The sequence below is a fragment of the Stegodyphus dumicola genome, chromosome X1, assembly GCF_044657685.1.
Source record: "Stegodyphus dumicola isolate Sdum_Otavi_A_Nest chromosome X1, ASM4465768v1".
Lineage (NCBI taxonomy): Eukaryota > Metazoa > Arthropoda > Arachnida > Araneae > Eresidae > Stegodyphus > Stegodyphus dumicola.
The window spans coordinates 218,412,677-218,440,554 of NC_140780.1; the positions used below are offsets into that span (position 1 = coordinate 218,412,677).

The 27,878-nt window shown below is 34.0% G+C and overlaps 1 protein-coding gene across 1 annotated transcript; it reads left to right on the forward strand.

Annotated features, from left to right (window-relative positions):
- LOC146993415 (uncharacterized) lies at positions 1-27,834 on the forward strand. The gene is made up of 3 exons (XM_085808503.1): positions 1-159; positions 23,490-23,659; positions 27,675-27,834. Exons 1-3 carry the CDS (start codon positions 108-110, stop codon positions 27,732-27,734), a joined length of 282 nt encoding a protein of 93 aa, XP_085664629.1. The 5' UTR covers positions 1-107; the 3' UTR covers positions 27,735-27,834.
- Positions 27,835-27,878: the final 44 nt, after the last annotated feature.

Sequence of the window (27,878 nt, forward strand, 5' to 3'; positions counted from 1 at the left end):
AGTGTTATTATGTTGCACTTTTCAATGAATGTACTTCAACTCAACTCAACAATTATTGCCCTTGTCGACCTTATTGATGCTGTAGATAGTTTTTTCGAAGGTCCGCGATGTTCTCAAAAATACTCATAAATACTCGAGGAAATATCTCAAAACTCATTCGTAAGTCCATAAACAACATATATCTCTTTCAGAATTATTTAACTATTACAGCGTGACGAGATTCACATTAAGAAGTTCACATAATACTGCATTAATAAATTGTTCATTAAATTAACTTTTTTTTTTTTTTTAAATTTGTAGATAATTTAATTTTTCATTATGCTATATTCTCGATTTTATTCTGAATGTCGAATCACGCTAAATTTATGTTACCATGCCTGCTAATTTATAACTTGAGGGGAGAGATTCGAGTACGATTTGTACTCGGTCTTTGATTACTGCAAATAGTTTTAAAATTGTAAGTCGTGTGGATGGTAACTGTTGCTTGATATAAATAATCTACTGGTGTTGGGTTAAAAGGCTTTTTTAAACTATGTAAATGTTTACAAATAGTTGTGTGTATGTACTTTGTAAACCTACGGAATGGTATATTCAAAGCATTAGCTGTTTCTGTACAGCAGGTGTAAGATTCTTTTTTAGAGAATAGAAATTTTGCAGAGGATTCAAAATAAAAGTAAATGTTTTAATGTCAATAAAAAAACTATGTGAATTGCCATTTTTAGCTCCGAAAATGAAACCTGGATATTTAAAGCCTGTAAGTTACTAAATTTTGCACCTTTTTTCTGTAAATTTTTCCGAAAAGTAATGAGTTAATTAAAACCAGAATTTGCTATAAGTAAAAGGAGAGTTATATTATTCTATGCCATCAAACTTAAATTTAATTTGAGGATAATATTAAGGCATTCAGATTGCAGTTTAAGAACAGTTTAATATGTGAACTATTGTAAAAATAGAAACTTGACAGTTAATCCACTTATATGTTTAATAACTGTTTAAATTTAATTGTGTATACTTTTTCCAATTTATATTTTTCTGTAAAATAACGTGTGTACTAGCTCATATCTTCAAAACAGCAGCAAGATTTTTCTGATGACTAATAAACTATTAATATTAACATTGTAGTAACTTTTATTCAATTAAGGTACATATGTGGTAGTTAGTCTAGTTTAGTTTATTATGGCAAAGAACGTAGTGCGGACTAATGTGAAAGTTGTAGAACTAAAATATGACATACCGTATAAGTAGTCATACTAGAATATTTATAGTGTAAATATCTTATGAAACTGTTAGTGTTAAACACAAGGATAACATATTTATTCTCAAATTCTTTAATTTTCATAGTTTTTTGTAGTTCTCTTGTAAAATAGCTGAGCAGCATTTGCTTATTTTGTAGAAGGGCAATTAAGTGGCCTTGGGTTATTTTATAAGGGTTGTTCTATGCTATTTTTAAAACCCATAGTTAGTTTTTCAAGCACCAGTATGACAAAACAAAACTTCAAATTGCTTTGTGTTCCAACAGTTTGGAAATTAATGTTTTTAAGTTACTCTTGAAATTAGTAAGTCATGTCTCCTTACTAATAAGAAATTCAAAATTGTGTTTCTTTAGCTCTTTTAAAACTGCAAATAATTATTAGAACTGATAAATACCAAAATGAGGAAGAGAGAAAAGTTAACAAATAAATTATTAATTTTTAATGTCTTTAATATTCATCAGAATTATTTGATTTCTTTTCCTGATTAGTAACTTTCATTAGTGTAAACTTTCATTACCATGTGAAGATTTTACTATTTTTACTGAATTGAAAGATTCCCAAAATATCTTGGCACTGAATTAAGCTGCAGACTACACTGTGTGTGTCAAAATGTTAAATTAGCAAGCAAAGTAATAATATAACTGGGTTAATAAGCTTAAAACCCAATATACTAGTTGTAGTAAAAGAGAACTGGCTAGTCTGGTGCTCATATAGAGTCAATGCAGCTTAAGCTTGTTTAATTTATATGAGAAACTGATTAAACTGATGCAGAAGTTCTTAACTAGGGCAGGGAGGAATTTCAGAGTTTCAAGGTGAGGATGTAATCAGCTTTTGATTTACTGTTAAGTACTTATGTTTAGCATATGAGTATAAACATGTAGGGTACTACTTTTATATGCGCCCTCAGGTTGTCAAATGCGGTGATATGTGTTGTGTGAGGATTTTTGGCGCGATTGCGTGTTCTGCAATGGTTTGGGGGGCGACGTTGGTTTCTATGGCAGCCTTTTTTACAAAGAAACTTGGATTTTACTGTAGTGGTTTGTTGCTAATTGTTTTGCGATTTATGATGCAGTGAAAGACATGTTGGCAAAATTTTAGTTGCGTGTCTGGTACAATTATTTTTTCGGGTGGCTGGAAATTCTGCAAGTATTTAGAAGAAGGTTTTGAACATTTATTTGTGAGATAGTATAAATTTTGTGGATAGTGAGTGTGACTGTCGTATAAATATGATACAGATTAACGTGGCGGCATGTTAAAGCTATGTTGCCTACTTATAATCAGAAATGCTTAATAAATAATAAAATTTTTGTTAGACTTGGACACTATATTATACCAAGGTATTGCTAAAAGCAACTTTCTCGGTTTTTGAAAGAAAGCCCGAAGGCACATGACATATAAAGTTCCAGACGTGGGAGGATCTCTGAAGAGAAATTGGAGGAGGTTGGAGAAGGAGTGGTCACGAACTTCGCAGGGCAGGACATCATAAAAGTCACCGCAATGTGGTGCCATCTATCGACGCTAGAAGAAACTAGGACAGTCATCTTTCAAAAGCAGATGTAAATTAAGCATCTATGCCATCTAAAAGTTCAACAAGACTGTGCGAGCTTCAATTTTTCAGCTGCAGTCTTCTTTTTCTTGATTTGATCAGCAAATGTAATCAATCTGCTGACTACATCTGTAATTTTTTCAAAGTTCATTCCTGAGGGTTCAGAAGAATCATTTGAAGCTTTAGACACAGGAGTGGAAACATTCTGAGAGGAGATAGCTTTTTTATAGTCCGTGGGCGGCGGATGAGCTTTCTTTTCATCATTTCGAGACTTACGAAACTTTGGATATAATTCACAATCTTTAAAAAAGGCCACGTGATTTTTTCCACATCGGACACAAGTAAGTTGATCTGTTTTGGGATATATATACATGAGATGATCTTGACCACAAATTAAGCATCTTGGGAGGTTGTTGCAAAAAGTTGACTATGGCCAAAATGCTAGCATCTGAAACACATCATGTAGCTGCAATTGCTATGATATTTACGAATACTCACTCTAAAGCTTAAGAGTGAACGCTTCTTGTAAATGCTACATCCAATGTCATCTCTTTTTAAAGAGACAAAGAAAACAGGTAGCTTCGTCACAACACCATCAGATTTTTTAGTGAATTGGGTAACCTTCAAAACAGGATATCCGGCTTCACACAGTTCAGTTTTGATTTCATCAACACTGGAATCTTCAGTTAATCCTCTAATCACCACTTTGATTGGACTATCGGCTTTTGCACGAGAAGTACTAAATTGTACTTTGTTTTTTGTAAAACCAGCAAGTGCAAGATCATGATAGTGACCAGAATCAAGAGTAATGATAATTTTGTCTCTGGGGAGAGTTCCTGTAAAATATTTGACACCATTTCTTTAACTTCTTTCCAGGTAACCTCTGGTTTAGGGCAAATGATCAGTGGCAGTCGTTTCTTTTTACAGGTAGCGTCTAAATCCAAGGGAGGATCCGGATTGTAGTTATCCTTGGGAGGTGGAGCTTCATAGCAGTCCATTTTATCGTCTGTTTCTGGAGTAGAATTCAAAACTTCGAATTTATTCGAAGAAGCAGAATTTCTTCTCTGAGAAGAGGTATAATTCATCTCAGACTCGGAAACAGTATTTTTAGCGCATTAAGTAGGAGTAGTTCAACTATTTTCATCTTTGGATTCATTGTAATTTGTGACCTTAGAGCTTGCAGGCTTATGAGATTTCTTGTGTTTCTTTCCTTTTCTGGAAGAAGAAACTTCAGTAGTGTTACTTTCCAAAGTATTTGAACTTTGTATGAAACTTTGTTTGAAAGTATTTGAACAAAGTATCATTTTCTTATTATCATTATTAATGAGCTGAACGAGGTCCAGACCTTCATTTTTTAACTTCTTTTTGAATTTCGCGAAAGCAGGCTGTTCATCTTCAACCAGTTTACCATTCTTTAAAGCAATTTGAAGATCACCAAGTTTTCCAAGTGCTAACATCAATTGAACTGGTTCTTTATTATTATCCAACATCCATCGAATAATTTTCTTGGAGGCAAATTCAACATCTATTTCAGGAAAAGTCGTGGTCATGATGAATAAAAAAGGGTGTGAAGAGCACAACAGCGAAAACACAATTAGAACATGGAATAATCCAAGAAGAGCATCAAATAGAGCAACCTTCACTCGTGAAGATCCAAAATCGTCTGCTATTTTGCGTTTTATTTGGTGGTTTATATATTTTTCCATTCTTGTTCTGAAACGGGAGAAGATGCTTTTAACAAATTTGTGGTGAAATTGTTTTGGTGATGTTTGAAATTTGTGTTTCTGCTGTTTGAAGAAGCATTCATTTATGGTAAATTAATTTTATTCTTGTTCTTATTTTGTAGAATGTTAGGTTCATTGTTTTTTTAGTATGAATTTCTGTCATTGTTGTTTTAATTCTTTGAAATTTATTTTAGTTTATTTTGTTGATTAGTACGCAATGCCTAGATTGTGCAATTCATAGATGTTTTGTTCGTAGAAGTTTAAACAGAACGCTGTGTACATGGTATTTTTTGAAATTTATTGTTGTGTTAATTTATTTAAGCTAGGTGTGCGTAGTTCGTAGATTCTTTCGTTGCATGGATTGTGCAAGCAATTCTGTGTTTTTTTTTAAGTTAAAACATATTGCTGCCTACATAGATTCTTGTAAAATATGGTTGATCTTTACATTATGGTAACTTGGCGATTTTTTGGCGAAAATTTGGCGACCAACTCTCCTACAGCAACCCTCTATTTTTTTTTTCCCGCCGCCATTTTGTCTTCACGAAGTAAACACATCTTTCTTTTCTTTTTATCTACTGAACACTTCTTCCAACAATCTACTAGCCGAATTACACTTATGCTAGAAATTTTATCTAACAAAACTGCTTAATCATGACAAATATTCACTGCAAAATTGGGAAAAAGTGCACAATACCATACTCCTTACGCGTTTTTCAAAATAACAGATACACATAAACCATGTACACGCCGACTTATTTTTGCTTAAAAAAACATCCCAGAATTACACAAAAATGGCATTGCGCACACTCTTCACTATATCCATGTACACTGCTTTTTTCTCATAAATTACAAAAATTTCACGAAAATACACGATAATTTTCTCAATCTTTAAACCCGGTAAAAAGAACATATATGAAATTACCTGATCGCGAAAAAGTTTATACCCTTTCCAAATATGAACATTTCCACATATAAAATAAATCAAATATCCAAAAACTTTTACCTCTAAATCATCTATTATATTATACACGTCACCAACGAATTCATACCGCAAGCATTACAAATACTTAGTATCAAATATTTAAATTATTTCCATGCACGTTTACTTCAACTTAAACGTATACCAAATTCCTACAAACATATAATTCACAAAATAACTATCATTTAATTAAAATATCACTAAACCATGTACACGTCGACTTATTTTTACTTAAAAAAACATCCCAGAATTGCACAAAAATGGCATTGCGCACACTCTTCACTATATCCATGTACACTGCTTTTTTCTCATAAATTAGAAAAATTTCACGAAAATACATGACAATTTTCTCAATCTTTAAACCCGGTAAAAAGAACATATATGAAATTACCTCATCGCGAAAAAGTATTTACCCTTTCCAAATATGAACATTTCCACATATAAAATAAATAAAATATCCAAAAACGTTTACCTCTAAATCATCTATTATATTATAAACGTCACCAACGAATTCATACCGCAACCATTACAAATACTTAGTGTCAGATATTTAAATTATTTCCATGCACGTTTACTTCAACTGAAACGTATACCAAATTCCTACAAACATAAAATTCACAAAATAACTATCATTTAATTAAAATATAATTAAATTCAAAAACACTACTTAAAATATAAATGAGCACATACATTAAATTAATAAAAATTACCTTACAATCCTAATTACTTTAAACTAAATCATTGGTAATAACAATTTTCCCAATAATACCAAATTCCTTTACTTCCACCTTACGTTTAGAACAATGCATAAAAATAATATCCTCAAATAATTAAAAATACTAACTTACCTTATCTTCTTCAGAATCTTGATTACGTGTCTGATAAACTTTTCTTTAGTTACGGCCATGGGATCCAAAAATTCATGAACACTGTTTCACACAACACAGAATAAAGCCAAATACAAAATTTCCAGATTTTTTCCGATTTCCCCCCTTTTTCCGATTAAAGAACCGTAATTGGTCCATTAATATCACATGACATATCCCATGATCTCTCATTTCCCTCACACAAAATAATGCGTAATCGGAACTGAGTACTGCTCACATTATCACCAAAGTCCCAGGTAGTAACATTTATCGCCTCCAAAATGTCGCCAAACTACCAGTTACCATATTGTAAAGATCAACCTAAAATATTTTTGGTTAGAAACTTTACGTTTTTGCTATCAAAATTTTTTGTTTTTGTTTCGGATTTTTAGCTTAAATTGTCTATTCAAAATAAAAACCACTTTTTTGGAAACATTTTAGGCTTAAAGTTCGAAATGTAGACAAAAAATTTAGGTAGTAATATGGCACTGTTGTTGGCCAGAAATTTGTCGCCAAACGAGAGCATATATAAGAGTAGTTCCAAATGTACTTTTATTCAAGTTTTAGTATTTATCAACATTTTCTATACTTTTTCTTGTTTAATTTATAAAGCATATTAAAGCATAATTGAAGTTTAAATAAGTGTATATGTTATTTTTCGAGCTTAGGAAAGGGAAATGATCATGTAGCAGAGGTGCATGTGGCCGAAAAGTTTGAGAATCACTGCTTTGTAATGGCTTGTATTTTCAAGAAACAAAAAGAATTCTTTTAATGTTCTTAAATGTTAATTCAGATCTAATTGAGAAATGTTATTATTCAGAATATTGGAAAGGGGAGGTCTTGTTAAATCGATTGTTGGTGGGACACTGTACATACTGCCCCCCAAAAAAGGAACAGCAAGTTTTCCAAAGCTCACCATTACAAAACTGTCAATAACATTTGAATTCACAGTTTATGTGAATGGCAGTAATGAAGTTTAAGAAAATATATGCAAAAACAGTAGTTACCACTTTTATTTTATAGAAATGAATACTTTTATAGGAGTTGGAAAAAGATGCAAAAATTGTAATTTTTGATCTTCAGTTATTATTACAGTTTCATGGACAATATCTAGGAGAGTCTATCAGTGTCTAGAAGTCATTTGCCTGATTCCTTGAGGTGGTGGGCGATCAGATGGATGGAAATGGGGATGTCACAAGCTGATGTTGCTAGACATCTCAATGTCTCTCATAATGTGGTCCAACGACTATGGAATCGGTTTGAATCCGAAGATTCTGTGTCTAGAAGACATGTTCCGGAATCAGTTCTGTGTCTAGAAGACATGTTCCAGGCAGACCTAGAGTTACAACACCTGCAGGACACCGTTATTTAGCTTTCTCAGCCCAAAGGAGAAGTAACATTACTGTGTCTCAGCTCGTGGCAGATCATTTAGGGGCAATAGGAACAAGAATCTTGGCTACTACAGTGTGCAGACGGCTGCACAATACAGGTGTGTATGTAAGATGACCAGTTTTTTGTGTCCCCTTGACCTGAGGACGTAGAGGTGCCCATGTATACTGGGCAAGAGAACACTTCTAATGGACCAGTCAACAATGAGCATCTGTTCTCTTCACAGACGAGTCCAGGTTCACATTGGAGAGTGATTCAGATCGTCAGCTGATCTGGAGGTAATGCATCAAATACAACCAATCCTACACTGTGTAAAGACACAGTTACAGAGGTGGTTGGATAATGGTTTGGGCTGGGATCTTTCTCGGTGGCCACACTGACCTGCATGGAGGAACTTCAACCGGTGTGAGGTATTGAGACGAGATCCTTGATCAATATTGTCTGCCCATATGCCGCTGCTATTCATCCTGGATTTCTTTTGATGGACAACAATGCGTGACTGTGAGCTCGGGTTGCTGAAGAATATCTTGAGGGTCATGGTGTGGAGTGGATGTAATAGCCAGCTCAATCTCCAGACCTGAATCTGATAGAGCATGTTTGGGACTACCTTGGGAGACAGGTTGCTGCTTCAAGTCCTCCTCCAAGGTCTTAGATGAGCTTGAACAGGGATTTCTCTGTGTCTGGTTGTTGCTTCCCAATTCACTGACCGACAACTTAATTGACTGCATGGAACATCACTGCCGCCAATGTTTTACAGCTAGGGGTGGACACATTCCTTATTAGAACCTATTTTTGTAATGTTACCACCCCATTTTTCCTAAAAAAAAACCTGTCATATACTGTTTCTTCAAGACTGGATTTCTCTGCCAATAGTGCAATTTTTTGTTGCAATTTATGTTTGGTGGAACTTTAGAAACATTTTATGTTGCATTCATTAAAGAACTGTTTAGTGAACATATCCTGTAAATTCCGTGTTTTTGTATTGCTTTATTCTCAGATTAGACAGAAAAACATGCTGATCCTTAACTTTTGGAGGCAGTGTGTATTAGATTTTGTATATTCTGACCAGAAGAAAGATTATAGTGATAGCATGTGTTTTTATCTTATACTACAGGTCAGCCTGAGATGAGAACACTAGTCATAGCAGAAAGTGTGTGTGTGTGTCCTCCGTAGAATGTAGTTGTACCATTTCAAGAAGTTATATAGTAAAAATCACACCGTGAAATATAAATATTATTGATCAGAGTTAACGGAAGGGGAAAAAAAATTGTGTAAAACAATAAATTACATTGTGTCCAGCTTTTTATTTAAAAATTTACTAATATCACATCAATCATTCAATGACCAACAGGAAGACATTCCCTTGTTTTTGTCATTGTTGGTGAACCTGCAAATTCCTGCAATCTGAATCTCGCCCAGCTCTCGATGAGAAAAGCAATTAAAGCATCCATTTGCTCACCAGAAGAAAGCAGTTGTTATGGCATCTGCTTCATCTTTGACATACGTGCATCATTTTCAACATCATAAAGGCCAAAAAACCACTGCACAGTTCTGCACTCATTATGAATGTTTTTGTCAAATTACGAGAGCATTTTCTTAATAACTCTGATGACATGTTACTTTTGTTGCTAATTTGACTGGCACTTCCGTGATAAGCGTAAATCGTGTTAAATCCGAACTGATAGAAAATGGCAGAATTTCAGTTCTGGGGAGAAACGGTCGGTACGTAAACCCAAATGAAATAACATGGTAAGCTAACTTTAACAACAATATGAAGGCACGTTCATGGTTTCTTTTTACAGAATGAAATTCCTACTGTGCAAAAAGTGGCTTGATGAAACTAATTTGCACATACATGCATTCACACAGTAGGATGAATGATGAATAATTTAAGATTTACATACAGAAAATGAAAACCTCAGTCAATTTTGATTGATCGTGATGATTTTCAATGCTGGAGGCATTGATATCTAAGAGATGTTAAAAAATATTGTGTGCAAGGTAGAACAATTTATTATACTGATTAAACTTGGGTAAATTTTTGGCATTCTAAAACCAAAATTTTAGAGGATATCACTATGAATTGCTAAGAGAGCCTTTTTGAGCAGCCTTTCAACAGGTTTAATTGCTCCCCTCAGGAAAACACTCATGATGCATAGTTGTTCACGCTGGTAACCAGGACAGATTTATTCTTGAAGTATGCAATACATTTGAAGGTAAAAAAAAAAAAAAGGAAAGGAGATTGTCCTGAAAAATGAATGCAGACTATTATGAAAATGGGGGGAAAAAAAAAAAAATCTGCCTAGCTTGCAACTGAACAGTGTAATTTCATTGGACAATGTGTGTTACTATAGCATTTTGTGTGAAAACATTCCATCTTTGGCTACAAAGAAAGCAGACATTTAACTGTGGCTAACAGAAAAAAATATTCCTTGGGAAGCTGATATATTGAAAGCAGAACTCTTAGTTTTAACTTCCAAGGTTCAAAAACAATTTAGATTGTGTCTTATCGATGCTTGTAGCTGCTAAAGATGGACATACTTTGGCTATTTACTGCCATATTATTGCTAACTGAATCGTATGGAGTAATATGCAGCATCCAAAAAAGATTATGTCCTTAAACTTAAAAGGATTAAGTCCATAAATTGATTGAGAAAGGAATTAATTTGGTGACTTTTATGCAATGGGCTAAATGCAGAAGACACATAATAGAAGAAGAAAAAATTTGGAAATTGGATTACCTGGTGGAGAGCACCGTTGATTGCATGAAATTTAGCATTTTATGAATTGCTCAGATTCTTCAGACGATAATTTTAACGGAATTGAGGACACAAATTAAATTAAAAGTATGGTGGCCATTTTCAAGGCCACAAATTAAGAAATAGGCAGAACTATAAACAGTTATAAATAATAGTATATACAAGCTGACATCCCTTAGAAAATCTAATATGGAAGTGCCACATCGGGGGCCGAGTGGTTAAGACTACTGAATGCTGATCGTTTGACATTGGGTTGAATCCAAGAAAACAGGTTGGCTTCATGATTGGTTTTTGTGGTTTTCTTCATGTGTAATGTGAATATTAGCCAGTTTCCTTCAAAAAGTTCTCCATGAATGTATCTCACCCCTTAGTCAGATAGTTTTTGTGTGCTTTGACATAACAAACTTGCTGCATACTATCAGCATTTCACTGCTTAAGCAACTTGGTCTTGAATATACTCAATATGCAGATGATTTCATATAAGGAAAGGGATAGCCAGATTTTCCATATGATAAGCCTGTTTTTTTAGTTTTATACCTTGAAAGAAGTGTATTGTTTTTGCCTATCTTATACAGCTCTACCCTTTCAAAATATAATTTGTGGATTCTCAGAGAGCTGAATCAGCCTGCTTTTTATAAATAGAGAGAGTAAAAGCAGTGTATTCTCACTGCATGAAACAAAATATGTACCTTTCACACGCTGTCGCGCATATGTGTTTCATTTGATAAACCGTAACTAATTTGCTTTTTAAATACAATTAACCTGGCATTAAATAATATGTTAAGCAATTTAAAGGCAATAAACACACTTAATAATTTAAATATTTTACTTTTGCTTATAAACATTTGCACTTTGTAATTAACAAAAGACATTTCTAATGCTAACATTGATTTTTAATTGTTTAGGTTTATTTAATTGGTATAGGATATTTTGTTTTGGGTACTTTTCAGTTTTACCGGCACAAATCTCGCCAAGCAGGCTTTATTGGCGACAACATACAGTATACACATAAAAAATATTAACAAATGTTAGTTCTACGAATTTTTTATTTTGAAGGCATAAACATTTTAATGTCGTTTAAAGTTTTGTAAAAAACCAATAAATAAAGACAATAAATTTATAAAAAGACATTAATTTAAGAATTTACTACGCTTTCATAGTTCAACATCCTGATTTGCCGGTTCATATCACGTGACTCAAATGACCTCATCTCGCGTAAACTATGCTACAAAATCTAATTCTCTTGATAATTATCTACATTAATTACAAGTTAAATCTTAATTTGGAACACAAGTTTAAATCCAAGAATTATTTCAATTCGTACAAATAGCTTACTCAGAAATTATGTAAAACCGCATTGCTTTACTTCACTAATGCATTCTCATTAGAATTGATGAATTTAACCCTTGATTTTGCCTTTTCTATATTTTCGCATCCTAATTGCATTCTAATTGACTTAATTTCCGCCTTATAATTGCCTTAGGGCATAAAATTGAACTATCTGGTAAAAATTCTATGTAATTGTATGCCTGTGTTGAAAGAAACAATCAATGTGATAAGAAATAGCTGTGACTTGTTTTGAAAATGAGGCGTAAAAGGTTACCAGCGAGGATATTCCGTTTAGCTTCGGTTCTACCATTATTGGCGACTTTATCACCTGCACCTGCCGAGAGTTAAATGATGGACTGTCTGTGTGGTTTCCTTCCTAAATATAATTCACTTTCTCTTAGAAAACCCTCAGCAAAAGCAACCTTCCCTTCAGGCTGCAAGCCCACCACTGTCTGAGTGGTAAAGGCACTGAATACTGGTAGTTCCATCCAGGGCTCAAATCTGAGCAAATTGGCTGGTTGCATGGGCGTTTTGTAGTTTTCCCCATGTGTATGTGTGTATGATCCAATTTTCCTTAGAAAGTCCTCCACGAAAGCATTCCTTTCCTTAAGCAGATAGCCTTCAAGTTCTTTGCCGCAGTTAAAATTAAATAAACCAGTAAACCAAACCCTTCAGGCAGCTGGGTCTTATGTGCTTTGCCTTATTCAAATAACTTGACCTGTGGAATGTTCATTAAAAATTTAATTTAAAACAGTGCATAAAGGAAATGTAAAAAAAAAAATTATATTTCTTGTATTTTTTCTGTTAAAGACGACATATGCCAAATATATTTTTTTTTTCCGAAAGATATATATACTAATGTTTGTCTATTGACCACCATTAAATTAAATGTCATATTCGTATCCCTACTAACAATGTTTTGGTTTTGAAAGTACAGTCAAATACCAAAAATCTGCCGACGTGAAATCCGCCAACTCCTGAAATCTGTGTTGCCTCTCAAAATATAAACATCCAATGTATAGGTTCCGGAAACCGCAACATAGTGTACGAAATATCTAAGAAAAAATACTTACTGAATAGTGACGTCATAATTACTGAATAATAATGAGTCATAACGGAATATCAAATTATTGACATCATGATAAAAGTTTTTACCTCTCCAATCTGCATCAAGGTAAAAAAGCAGATGATTCACTCAACTCTTCTTTCAAGTTCACGATTTATGTTTCTGAGCTTTGTTATTTCACAAGATTGTTTAGTGCTGTCGTTTTTTATTATTATTATTATTATTATTCTGGATATTTTGTGTATAAATTATGAATATTTTAAACTTCAGCACTTTTTAATACATTGACAGATAAGAAACGCACTTGTGGTTTTACTGCTTTGAAAGGTTAAAAAACGTAAACACGTTGCATTGACGGTAATGCAAAAAGTGGAAATTCTGCAAAAGATAGAGGCAGGTGTTACTCCTTGGTTTATAGCAGAATTGTATGGAATTGTGACAGACTGTGTATGATATACGGAAAAATAAAGAAAAGCTGTTGAAATTTTTCAGCAACAGTGATTCTAACACTGGAATCCGAAACCAAAAATCTTTGCAAGAGGCGAAATCGGCAAACCTTGATGCTGTCTTGTACGAGTGATTCTGGCAGCGGTGGAGTGATGGGGTACCAATTTCAGGAGAACTTCTGCAAGAAAAGGGGAAGCAGAAGTAATAATGTATATAATAATTTAATTAAATGCATCTAATACGCCTTATTTATTTTGCTTTTTTAGCCTGAATATTATGATATATCTTTTCTGTCCTGAAATCCGCAAAATCCTAAAATCCACGCAACCTCTGGTCCCAAGCTTTGTGGATTTCTTCTGGACTTCTACTGTATAATCAGTTAAAACATTTTTTATAGTTTGTCATTCTTTCTTTGTTGAAATAACCAACAAGATATATTTCCTGTTTTCTAAAAAAAATTTTATCATGGTCTAAGTAAGTTGATGATTACATAATAGCATGACCACTGTAGTAGTAGTAGTAGTAGTAGTAGTAGTAGTAGTAGGCAAATTCTGGTAACCATGTACAAGACAATTTATCAGACAACCTTGAGCATAACTTTCGGTTTGTGCAAGCAACATCACCATTTTCTTATTGTGTTGTTGTATTACAAGCTGCAAAGTTTTTAAAGGCAGAATGTGATATTTTTTATTTTAAACTCAGTTTTAAAATGCACATCTATAGAATTTGCCTGCAGTGAAAGAGAAAAGTGCTTTGGAATTTCAAGAGGAATACAATATTTTGCTGCAAAATCACAAATAATCAAATTAATGTAACACGTCGCTCATTAAGTCTCCAGTCTAGCTAAGAAAAAAAAAATTTGTTTTAGGAATTCGACTTTATTCGTCAACATACTCTCTTTCAAAAGTGATACGAACAATTTGTGTCTGCTCTCAAAATAGTTATCTGTTTCAGCAATCACGTCTTCATTTGAGCCACATTTTCCCTAGAGTATCCTTTTAATATTTGCAAAAAGCCAGTAGTTGCTGAGGGCCAGATCTGGAGAGTATGGTGGGGGAGCAGCAATTCAAAGCATAATTAATTCAATTTAACCATCATTTTTATCGACTTGTGACATATGGAGTCTTGGTGAAACAGCACTTTTTTCTTTTGAATGTGAGGCCCTTTTCTTTGATTTCTGCACTCAGTCGATCCAGTGATGGCATGTAATATTCGCTATTGATAGTTTTATCTTTCTCAAGATAGTCAGTGAATAAAATACTATGCGCGTCCTAAAATATGGATTCTAAAACCTTGCCAGCTGATTTTTTTTTTAAATTTTGGTCACTTTGGATGACTTTCACCAGCTGCTGTCCACTCAGCTGATGATCTTTTTTATTCAGTAGTAGTAGGTCCATATTTCATCCATTGTCACGTACCGATGCAAGAAGTCATTTTATTTTGCTTGAGCAGCTCAAACAACACTGTTAATTGTTGGTGCATTGTTTTTGGTCCAGTGTGAGCAAACTCGGCACCCACTTCGAAAGAAACTAATGCATACTCATATTTTTGTGTAAAATTGTAAACGCACAACCTTTTGATATCTTAAGGTGTCAGCTATCTCATGCAACTTCACTCTATGCTTTTCCAGAACAACTGCCAGTTTTTAGCAACCAGAGGTTTTGGCACCATCGATGTTTGTATGGCCCTGTTTAAATTCAGCATACCACTCACTAATAGGTGATTTCCCTGGTGCAGAGTCTTCATAATGCTTGTTAAGCCACTGTATAGCTTCAGCAGTATTTTCCCCCATGAAAAAAGAGTGTTTATTCAACACGCAAAATTTGTTTTTGTGCATTGTTTTGAAAATTATAAAACTGGGGTAACTAAAATCACTGTAAACTAATTATCAGAATGTCATGAAATTTTGACATGTATCATTTGAAGGATGCTACTATCCGGAAATCATATGGGTCTGTGAACGGTATTGCCGTATACCGTATACGCTTGTGTAATGTGCGCACCCCAACTTTACAGATAAAATTTATGTTAAAAAAAAAGTGATCTGCACAATGTCAGTGCCCCAAAAACTAGTAAATTTCTTACTTAAAAATATATATTTTTTAACATTTTCTTTTTCCCTTCAGTCAATAAACATCTTTAAAGAAAGAATATGCATTATTTGTTTTTTCTATGATTGGTGCCAGGATGGAAAGCAGAGACTTTCCTTGCATTCTGGTGCAGCTGTTATTCAATCATAACATCGGCACCAGCAATCCACTTGGCAGAGTCGATAATAAATGAAGACTGTCCAAACAGATTTTCACCAAACTGGCTTCCAGGAAATACTGTTTTGTAATGAAATTACCTCCCCCTCTTTCCTCCTTGGAGCATTTGCTTATTTCAAGCTTTCTCTTTTCTTTCATAGTACAGTCAAAAGTCGTTAATCCGGACTCGTCGGGACTTCGGCGATTCCGGATTATAGATCATCAGTTTAAATCTCCTAAGATGGCATGCAGAAATTCTAAAATTACAAATATGAAACCGTAATTTATGAAATAAAGAAAAATTACGATCTAAAGGGTATGAAAATTTACAAAAAAAAAAAAAAAAAGCTTAATATTTATTTGTTTACTTTATTAAACATTTCTTTCAATGTAAGTTGTTTAAGTTGCTTCGTTTTATGTGATAATACTTTCTCTTTAATTCTATAAACAGACATAATTTCTTGTTCAGTTACAAAGTTCCGCTGTTCAAGTCCCGTAATTGCTGTGCCGAGAATACCGACTAACTTGTCAATCGAAATTTTTTCGTTTTCACTAACCTCTCTGTCACCTTCATGTCTTTATCCATTTTTTTGCAGATATTCCACTTTTTGTTTGATGGATATCGAAACATACTTTCGTTTTGTAGATCCTTTGGGAGCTCCAGCATCGAAAATTCTATTTCACATAATCGAAAGTTCAAGTTTACTTTTATAAAATTGCTCTTACGGTCTGCAAAAAATAATAAGCCGGATCCAATTCGAAGATTAAGGAACGACACAATCATCAACATTAACTGAAATAGATAATTAGATAATTTTAGCTTATACCGTCCGTTATACATAAAACGCGCATGCGAAAACATATTCTGCGCTTGCGCCACGCGCATATGCGCAGTCATAAAGGTCTTACGCACATGCGTAAACGCCTATGCGCATGTATCAACGCGGCGCATGCGCAGAAAGTTTTTAGCTTTGAGGTCCGGATTATGTGTGTCCGAATTAACGACTTTTGACTGTATCATTTCGAATTGGTGGTTGTTAGCAAGTAGCGTGCGTGAAATTAAAAAATACAGCGGCTTTTAAATTGAAAGTTGTAGAATTTGTGCTGGCAAATGGAAGAAGCAGCAGCAAAAGTATATAAGGTGGACGAAAAGTGTGTGTGCAATTGGAGCAAACAGTCTGATCAACTGGCGGCACCGAATAGAACAAGACATGTGTTTTGTGGTTCAAAATGCTAGTTTCCGATTTTATTAAAAAAAGTAGTTGTGTATGTTCGTGATATGCGTACTCAAGGGTACACAGTAACACAGGAAATTGCCAAATAAGAGCGCTTGCTGCGGCACGAGAATATATTCCTATATCTCAATTTAAGGCAAGTGAAAGCTGGTTGCGGCAAATGATGAAACAAAATGGATTTTTGTTTCCCTAGTATACAACAATATGTCAAAAACTCCCCAGTGACTATGAAGATAAGATGATGTCCTTTCATTGCTTCATTATCGCAAATTGCAAAGCTGTCATTATTTAGCTTCACAAATTGCGAATGCCGATCAGACGGCAGTTTATTTTGATGCTTCAGATAATTACACCGTAAATGAACAGGGTGCAAGATCTGTACCAATACTTGCATGAAAAACAAAGAGCGACTGTTATGTTAGCAGTTAATGCCGATGGCAAAAAAACTTCCGCCGTACGTGGTTTGTAAGCAAAAAAACAATGCCAAAAGAAAAACTGCCACCAGGAATTGTGGAACGAGTTCGAGAGAAAAGTTGGATGGATGACACTTTTGTTCAGGACTGGCTACAGAGTTAGTGGTATAAACGACCTGGAGCTCTGTTGCAGCTACCTTCTCTTCTCGTGTGAGCTTCAAAAGGCTTCTCACAGACGCAGTGAAACAAAATCTTGAAACCTCAAGAACTGATCTTGCTGTGATTCCAGGAGGTCCAACTTCTATTCTTTAGTCACTTGATGTTTGTATAAACAAGCCATTCAAACGGAGCTACCGTAATTGGATGACTTCTGGTTGGGGAGGGGGACCACGGCAGCTAGACATCTGAGAAGGGCATCCATCTCGGAAGTGTGTGCTTGGATAAGCATATCCGACAAAGTGATTATGAAAATTTTAAAGTAACTGGTATATCAAATGATTTGGATAGAACAGAAGATTATCTCCTTTGGAAGGATAATGTGAATGACTAAAAGGAGAAAGATGATGTGAATGAAGAAAATGAGGCAGATGCGAGTAAAGAAAGGGATGACTATGATAACTAATACGTGGAAAAAGGGAAAAAAGTACTGGTACTATGTATGTGTTGAAAATTGTGCATTATAAGTTTTTAAAAACTGCTTAGAATTTGAATTTTAATATTTAACGTGTATGTATTATGTTTGTGTTAATAATTAGTGTGTGCTGGTGCAATTGAAAATGATTTGCAAGGATGAAATAAAGGTGCGATAAAAAAATGGTACTATTCTTATATACACCCTCAGATGTATGGCATCGCCAAATGTGGCAATATGTGCTTTGCGCTGGTTTTTGGATCGATGTGTTTTGCGATGGTTTTTTGGCGCGATGTTGTTTGTATGGCAACCCTTTTGACATTGAAACTTTATTTTGCTGGAATGGTTGGGTGGTTTGTGGGTGTTTTGAAATGGCTATATTGCAATGAAAGACTTGGTGGTAGTCTTTTTGTTGTAATGCTTTTTTTTTTTTCTTTCTTGCGGTAGCTTGAAATTAGAAATAATACCGCTTACTGATTCTCCACTATGTGGCTGCAACTACTTTGCCTGCACTGCCGTCTTGGATATTTTTGTGCTACTGTTTGCAGCAGAAAGATTTTACATTCACACACGCACACATAACAACCAAAATTTTTGTACGGTGCGTCAGAACAGATTTAAAAAAAAATTACATGCGCAAGATATTAAAAGAACCAACGTTTATTTAATTTGTGTAAAAGTAAGTATTAAAATTGCAAGTGTTGTGTGATGATTGCTTTTGAAAGGTTCTTTAGTTTGCTGTCATCCGTGGTGGTAACCCAATAATGAGACTTCTTTTTTCCTCACACATTATTTTATTTATATATATATAAGAGGTATTAAGTAGATTACAAAATATTTACATTAAGATTAACACTAATTAAAGTCAAATGGAGAGTACACGCCTGCATATTATCGTGTAGTCCTATTAAGATATACGGTGAGTGCACGCCTACAGTAATCGTGCAGTCACCTCCGACGCTGTCCAAACCCTGACTGTCCCCTGCGGCAATCAATCGCCAGAGGGAGTTGTACAAACTTTTTCCCTTGAATACCACGGGGAGGGAGGTATCAGACATTACACCCCCCCACCTAAGATTGTGATTGGGGTGCAAACCCAAAATCACATATCTGATAATCGTCTGATACATTGAAATATTTCTATCATCAATTCATATAAATTTCATGAATAATTTTTCATACAATACAAATTTCTACCTTGATTATTACAATTATCAATGATAGATTAATCACTATTATCTATATAAAATACATGAAAAAAAATGTTCTAATAATTCATAGAAATCATAGCAAATAATATATCATACCACTAACTCAGCATAACATATCTAAACATAAATACCAAAGCATGAAATATTAAAAATTCGATTAAAATCTACTTAACACAATAACCACATGAGAATTCTTATCTTCACTGAACCTGTAAAATATAAAAGATAGATATGGTTATTTAATATAACAAAAATATCAATAAGAGGTAAGTGTTTTGTCATGGTTTTAAGCTTAGTGTTTTTAGTTAGATATTGAATAAAGTCACTTATTTCAATATAGTTCACAGAGTTCAAGTCACACAGAACCACGTAAAGTGTCCACTTAGTCAGATGTGAATTACTTAGTTCACCATTAATGTCACTTACAGTCACACAGAGTCCACACAATAATGGCACCTATAATCAGGAGGACTACCACACATCAGTCCTGTAGAGGTAATTGAGACAAAGCATGAGCATTATTAAGCTTAGCTCCTGATGTCAAATTTCCGAACGGGGGAACGTCTGTTAAAATATTCGGCATAGGCTCTCTGCTTATCCGGAGTGGTTAAAGAAGCTTGTTTCGCTGCTTTCTGTAATTGTATTTTCAGATTTTGTAGATATTCTACAATGGATTGTGAGATATTGGCTGGCAAGGGTGTATCTCCTGCCCAAAATGACCTTAAAATTGCTAGAGGTCCACGGACTTCTCTTCCATATAGAAGTTTAAAAAGCAACACTCCTGTAGTGCAGGTTGGAACCTCTCTATAAGCAAATAATAGGAATGGAATTTGTTTGTCCCATCCTCTGGGGTCTTCTCGTATTACATGATGTAACATATTCTTAAGTACTCTATTCCATTGTTCTATTAAACCATTGCTAGCTACATGACCTGGACATGAAAATCTCGAGAATGCCCCAGTTCTAAGAAATTCCTGGGTCAATGCCGAAGTAAAATTAGTTCCCTGATCGCTTGCTTCTATATTTGGTACTCCTGTCCTAGAAAGTATTTGCAATAGTGCTTCACACGTAGACTTAGCACTCAAAGAAGTTATAGGTATAGCTTCTGGCCATCGTGTATGCTGATCCATCACATGTAACACATATTTATGTCCTCGACCCGATGGTGGATCGATAGAACCAATAATATCCATGTTCACGACTTCGAATAGCAAATCCGGTCTGCACACTGGGTTATGGGTGCTCTCTCATGTATTCTTTCCGGATTTCTTAGCTGACGATTTTCACAAGATTTACAATACTCCGCAATGTCCTTAACCATGGAAGGCCAATAAAAGTTATATCGAATCCGCTCTTTGGTCTTCTTAATTCCTAAGTGTGCACCAAAGACTGATTCGTGTGCTAACTGAAGAACTTTCGAGCATCTTTTCATGGGTAATACCAGTTGAGATACCTTTTCACCCGAAACTTTATCATTATGATATATCAAACCATCAATTAAAAGAAAATTTCCTTTACCCTTCTTTAAATTTAACCTGACAGTCTCTAAATCGTCACGTTCCCTCTGTTCTTCTTTCAAATTTTCCCTTTCCGATTTCTCTGCCTGTGACGTTTCTTTAATTTCTTCATTATTTACCTTAATATTAGCCGATATAAGTCTGTTGTTTTCACTTTCTAACGATGGTGTTCCCATTACATTTAAATTCTGGCACTGACTTCCATCATCTGCTGTCTCGATATCTAGGCTCTTTTCGACTACTATCCCTTTGTCTGACTTTTGTGAATCTCTAAATGTTAACAGTGTAAAGAAGTTTTCATATTCCTTCTCCATCATTTTTAATACATTGGTAGGAATTAACCCTGGCCCTTTCAGTTTATCTGTGACCGCTACAACGACTTCTATAGGTTTTGATAATATACTGCTTCTACCCTTATTTATCGACATAAAAGTCTTAATTAATTTGGCTCTTATTTCTTCCCTGAAAGCTGAACTTAAGGTGATGACTCCATAATTGTCATTTACATTAGGGACATTTTTCTGGTCTTAAGATGGTAATCTGGGTTCCGCTGTCTTCAATACATTCAATCTCCCTTCCATTCACGTTTACCGTAATAAATCTCAGGGGCTGAATAACTTCCGATGCATTTACTTGTTAACGACGGCTCCCGAAGTTGCACGAAATCACCTTTGCGATTACCACATCATTGTTCCCCCCGTTGAGTCGAAACATTCTTTTCTGTTTGGTTAGCCTTCTGAGGACAGTTCCGCGCTAAGTGCGTTTGGTCGCCACAAATATAGCACTGCTTTGTACGAAGGCCCCGTGGCTTATCAGAGAAAGTTTTCCCCTTCCAGCTGCTTCTAGTTTGGGAGTGGTTATGGGGTCTTACCTCCTGGGTTTGAATTATTCTCTCTGCGCTGGTAATTGGAAGCTGTTGACCAGGAAACGCAGCTGCATCGCTTATTACTGTCTGCGTAAGCATTTTTCCTTTCGAAGTAAAATAGGGATCGCTTTCTTTAGCTAAATCTATTAGAGTGAACTAGTGATCCCCTTGATGTATTTTTATATGGGCTGCTGTTTCGCTATCTAGTGATTCCATCAATTTGACTGCTACAATTAATTCATTTAAAGTTTCAAAATCTTCTTAATTTAAACTTTTCTTAATTTGCAATAGTAATCCCATGTCGCTCTTAATCTTGAGGCAAAATGTATATGGGTTTCATTTCGGAAACATTTATCTTTTCTGAAATTGTCTAAGCATGCATCTGCCGTTGGTTCAAATTCCCTTAGAACGATTGATTTCACCCGTTCGCAATTACGCATTTCTTCGCTTTTAACATAGGTTAATAGATTCGTTGCTTTTTCTCCCAATATATTAAGTAATATTTCTACTTTCATTTCGCTAGGGATGTTTTTAATTTCAAAAGCTTTTTCTAAAAAAGTGAAGAATAAATTCCAGATTTCTGCATGTTGCGGTACGGGAATTGTCAATGCCCAAACGCTTTTAATCATATCTTCTAATGTTAATGTTCTTTCTACATCGGAATTCCTACTTGTATTACTTTGGATACGAGCCAATTCTAATTGATTATCATGCACTAATTTTAATTTCTCTAGCTCCAGAGTTCGATCCTCACATTTAAGCCTATCTGAGACCGTGCCCCTTAAAATTTCTGTAATGAATTCTGGATCATTCTCACATTCTGAACTTTGTAATAATAAGTTTTCTTAGATCAGCTGCTGTTAAGTTAGGAGGAACAGCCTGACCTAATTCTTCCGCGACAAATATTAAATCTTCTTTTCTTATTCCTTTTACAGCAAACATTTTGTCTTATTTTCGTGCAATAAGAGAAGAAATCAAAAGGTCGGATAAAATTATTGCCTACCTCTTATCTTCTTGATGATGCTCACCACGACAACAAAGTGATCCCACTTCTGACACCAATGTGATGATTGCTTTTGAAAGGTTATTTAGTTTGCTGTCATCCGTTGTGGTAATCCAATAATGGGACTTCTTTTTTCCTCACACATTATTTTATTTATATATATATAAGAGGTATTAAGTGACATAATCAAAAGTTCAAGCTTACGTTTTATAAAATTGCTCTAACAGTCTGCAAAAAATAATAAGCCGGATCCAATTCGAAGATTAAGGAACAACGCAATCTGCAACATTAACTGAAATAGGTAATTAGATAATTTTAGCTTAGCTTATACCGTCCATTATACATTAAACGCGCATGCATAAACGCATTTTGCATTTACACATGCGCAGAAAGTTTGTAGCTTTGAGGTCCGGATTATAGATCATTCCGGATTATGGACGTCTGGATTAAAGACTTTTGACTGTATTGAACATGTTGAGATTCATACCAGTAAATGGTTTGATAATTATCATCTGCTTCTCGCTACAGTCAAATTTCTATACTGCCCGAGCAAAGAATTAACTAATATTTAATTCTGTCATGAAGAGTTGTTACAGATTAGTGAGAATATTGATAGACTATAGGTATCATATGTAAGAGATCTGTATTTTTTATAAAGAGGCTGAAGAACAAAAAATGGTTTGTGAAAGAAACTTAATAATTGTAATATGTTAAAATGAAAACAGTACTGGGCATATTTTGCCACACAGTGGACTTTGAGCGAAATCTTCTGGAAAACGAAACTTTTTTGGTTACCATTCTTAATAGGAGATAGTTAATGACAGTGTAGTGCAGTGTTCTCCTTTCTATATCATTCATATTAAATATAAATATGCATATGGAAACCTAATTTATAAAGTATTTTATTCACTTTAGTTCCTCATGTTTTATATTTGAAGTTTGGAAGTTTATAAAATTTATGTGCAGTATATAGTTCTGTATTTTTGCAATTATTTTTTCTCTTTTTCCAGGACCTCATCGTCGTTGTATGTCAGATTATACACCATCAATTAAAGAACCCCATATGAATGATTTCCCTGTTCCTCATGAGCCATTTGAAGTAGGCTATAAAAGGCGGCAGATTGGCAACAATTTTGTTCTCGCCTGTGGCATAGTGTTTTTTATATCAACTTGCAGTTTTGTAAGTATGATTTCAAACATTCAGTTTGTGTATTCTTGAATGTACACTGTTGCAGCCTTAAGATCTAAAACCAAATCTCTTCTAGTCGTTTTGCAATTTCTTCAAACCGACAATGATGGAAAAAGAGTTTTCTGATATAGTTGTTGCCCTTGAACAGGCTGTCTATCAACTCATCTAGTGCTTAAAAAGTGGCTCTAAATTCTTGATATGACACTTTAAGGGATATTCAAATCTTGGCTGATTTCCATTCGTGTTTGACTTCCCTCGGTTCTGTTCTCCACTTTTGACCATCACTTAAATGATGCCTTTGAGCCATAACCACTGAATACTGATCACTCTCTGAAAACACATTCACATCAAACAGGACTACAGACCAGAAGTCCGACATGTGACCATTGCACACCGTATTGTCAGTCACTGAATTTGTATATTTTTGGTGCGATTTTGTGCTCAGTTGTCTTTAATTAACGTAAATAATTGCAGCATTGGGCTTTGATTGCAGCAGTAACTTGGTGAAAATTTTTTTCTCATTATATTTTTAATTTTGATGACCAGTGTTTATATATTAAATTTTAGTCTGTTAGATGTGCTATTAATCACAATCCTCGCTTTTTTGTCCTTATCACATTTGTGTCTGAATTACATTTCAAATAAAAGGATGTTGCTACCAAATGTTAACATGTTATTTTTTAAAAATAATATAGCAAATATAGAAAAATGCATGATAACACTGTCTTGAATTCTAAAGATATGCTATTTTTAAATATCTGGTTAAGAAACATTTTCCACCGAAAGTTCTTAATAAAGTTGGGGAAAAAACACATGAAAACAGTACTTGTAGTGCAGATAGTAATCAGCACCCAGATCTATGATTTTCTGCCAATGTTTTGGTAGTTTTTCAAAGCCTTTTACCTAGAAACTTGGTGTTAGTGTGTCCAGAAATAGATTAACCTCATTTCGGAGTCCATACAGAGTCCAGCTGGTGAATGCAAACATGTGGCCTTTCATTATCTTGATGGAACATTACCTTTTTGCGCTGGAACTCAGTTCAACAGTTTTCCTTGATAGCAGTATATATGATGTTATAGTATATTGTGATTTATTTAAATAGTTGCATTAACTCTTTTACATCTAAGCTGTCATATGTCATTTACTGTGATGGTAAAGAAGGCCATTGGATGCTTATGATTCTATTTCCAGCAGTTTAAAATGTTTAGGTTCCATGATGTTTCCAGGTTTTTTGTGATGTGTGTCAGTTTATAATTGTAATCCCTTTAGGAAATTCTATACAAACTGTTCTTTTCTAAGCCGATAATCTCTTGTGCTTTGCCTTCTAAATTACTAACTTGTCAATTTTCATATATATTATTTCCTCTATTATAAAAATTGTACTGAAATTTTGAAGCTCCGTAACATTTAGAATAACTTTTCTGGCATATTGGTGTAATTGACTCGTAAATAGAGCTCAGTGATTCATAAATTTTCTTTAAATCCCATGAAATCTGAAATCTTTTGGGTTAAGGGAGGTTAAAGGTTTTAACTAAAGCAAAATTAATTTGAAATATGCATTTAATGACATTTAGGAATTTTAAAAAAACACCTAAATAATCTTTTTAAGTCAATTTTTTCAAGAATTAAGGTAGGTGAAATCTAAAACAGGGAATGCCATATATTTTTCTAGAAAAAAAAAAAAAAAGGTGGTGAGGTTTACTGAAATTGTAACATGCGTATTCCTCCTTTTTTTATTTTTGTAAAATGTTTCTTAAGCATTTGAAACATTGGAATGATGAAAAAATGTGCTGAAGTTTGAGCTTTTGAATCATCATTACGATTCAAAGGATTGTGCTACCCTAATTTTTTAAAGATCATGTTTAGATTTAATTTCCTTTTATTATAAATCGGAGCTTCTGATTTATTGCTTTTGTAGATTTTAAATGCTGTGCAATGAAGTATTTGCTGTCGTGATTTTTAGTCATAAAATTTAAACTTCATATAGCTTTTAACTGGAGACTTACCTAAAACAATCACATTAATTGAAAGTTCATAAACTGATTTTCATAGAAGATTGTATGTGTTTGCAAATAGAATTTGAAAATAGATTATGCAATGGTGTTATGCTGTCGTATAAAAATGCTGTAAAATCATTATGCTCTAAAATCAAAAAGTTAATAAGCCTAAAATTGGAAAGAAAAAACAAAAAGGTGGAGGTAAATAAACAGAACTTGACTGATACTTAAAACAAGAAATTACTCTTGCTTATGAGGATTATCACTACCTTATAAATAAAGTTGTACTGAGGATGCTGTAGGAGGGAGAAAGAAGTGGGAAAATCAAATATTGTAAACAAGCCACACTAAATACAAGTAACAGATGTTCATGGGGAATGAAAACAATCTATCCCTGCTATTAAATATACTAGTCATTCTTGATGATAAATTCCAAACTTTAAGTTTTTATTTCCCATTCATGCTTTGGTTTAAAATGTAATTTTTAAATTGGGACTTGATCGGCTTAAATTGGTTAAATGTTGGGTTGGTTAAGGGTATTTTAACATGCCCTCATAACTCGTAATCTGTGTTACGATGGTACAAGTTTCAGTTTATGTATATTTCTTACATGATCTCCCACCTGTATATGTAGGGGTAATGATTTTTGGGGGGCAAAGTAATGAGTAAAAAATCAGGTAAAAGTATATTTTAGGATATCCCTTGGCGATTTTTGATGGTACATGGATGCCGAGTTTGTGCAATTCTTTGAGTTATTTTGGCTTGGGTAGCGGCAGTTTTTCTGCCAAAAATCGCCGCTACACAAAGCCAAAATAGCAAGACAAAGAATTGCACAAACTCAGTATCCATGTACACATCAATCTATTTTCACTTTTAAAAAAATCCCAGAATTGTACAAAAATGGCATCGCGCACTCCCTTGATGTTATCCATGTACACATCAACCTATTTTCACTTTAAAAAAATCTGAGAATTGCACAACCTAGGCTAAATCGTCGCTACACAAAGACAAAATAACAAGACAAAGAATTGCACAAAAATGGCATTGCTCACTCCCTTTATCCATGTACACATCGACCTATTTTCACTTTAAAAAAATCAGAATTGCACAAACTATGCCTTACACACTTCCTTGACTTTGTCCATGTACACATCGATATATTTTCATTTAAAAACTTTGAGCACCCAATTCTACAGTAGAGGCAAACAAAAAATACATAATCTCAATAAACTACATTTTAAACCAAATAATAAAATAACATAGAAAAGGAAAAACCTATTATGCATTTAAGCACTACACGAAGCAAATATCTACTTACCTTATTTAGAAATTCGTTCGTCTTCAGCATTCAAAAACTTCCTAAAATTATCCGAACTAAAATCCGTATATCGACGTAGCCACATAAATTCACAAAAATAACAGTAAAAATATACTACGTAGTTCTGGACTGTTAGTAAAATGGCTACTAAGTAAACTTTCATTTACACACCAGCCAATTAATGCACATTTCCCTTTCGTTTCAAATTATACAGAAACTTCATAATTTTACTACATTCAACCATTGTACCGTCTAAACAAAGAAATAATGTACTTCCTAAGCAACACACACCACAAAAGCCCTTGCAAGACATACCATGATTCAAAATTTCCCGGAATAATGAAAACGGTTACATCATAATAGGGATTCCATAACATTTAACTACTCAGGTTACCATAAATGATACAGCAACTTGGCCATAAACGAAATAACAACTTGGTGATAAATGAAACAAGAACTTGATGATAAATGAAACACCAACTTCGCGATAGTACAAGGGGTACACTAAAGTCAACTCTAACCAAAAATCGTTACCAGTAAAGCAATCATAATAAGAAATTCCATATTAACCAACTCTGATTACTCTTTAGAAGTATACTGAAATTTTCATCTTGTATGTTTTCATTTATATTAAATTTTTATTGTTCTTAATGGTATATTGTTTATATTTAAACAGTAATTTTTATTTTAGGTTTTGCAATCAGGAGTCTTTGTGCCATGTTTGACTCCACCAAAGAAAAACCTGGAGTAAAATGATTTCCAATAAAATTAGTCATTTAATGAAACACACTCAATTTGATCATTTGAATTTGTAGATTGATTTGATGAATTAAATTACTAGAAGAAAAGGATTTCAAATTTATAAATACATCACACGTACATTAGAATAACTGTT

Excerpts from the sequence above, each read along its gene's own strand:
- LOC146993415 (XM_085808503.1), top strand. The coding sequence starts at position 108 with ATGTTCTCAAAAATACTCATAAATACTCGAGGAAATATCTCAAAACTC. Across the intron at positions 160-23,489 it reads AAATATCTCAAAACTCATTC|GACCTCATCGTCGTTGTATG; the intron begins GTAAGTCCATAA and ends CTCTTTTTCCAG. Across the intron at positions 23,660-27,674 it reads TTATATCAACTTGCAGTTTT|GTTTTGCAATCAGGAGTCTT; the intron begins GTAAGTATGATT and ends TTTTTATTTTAG.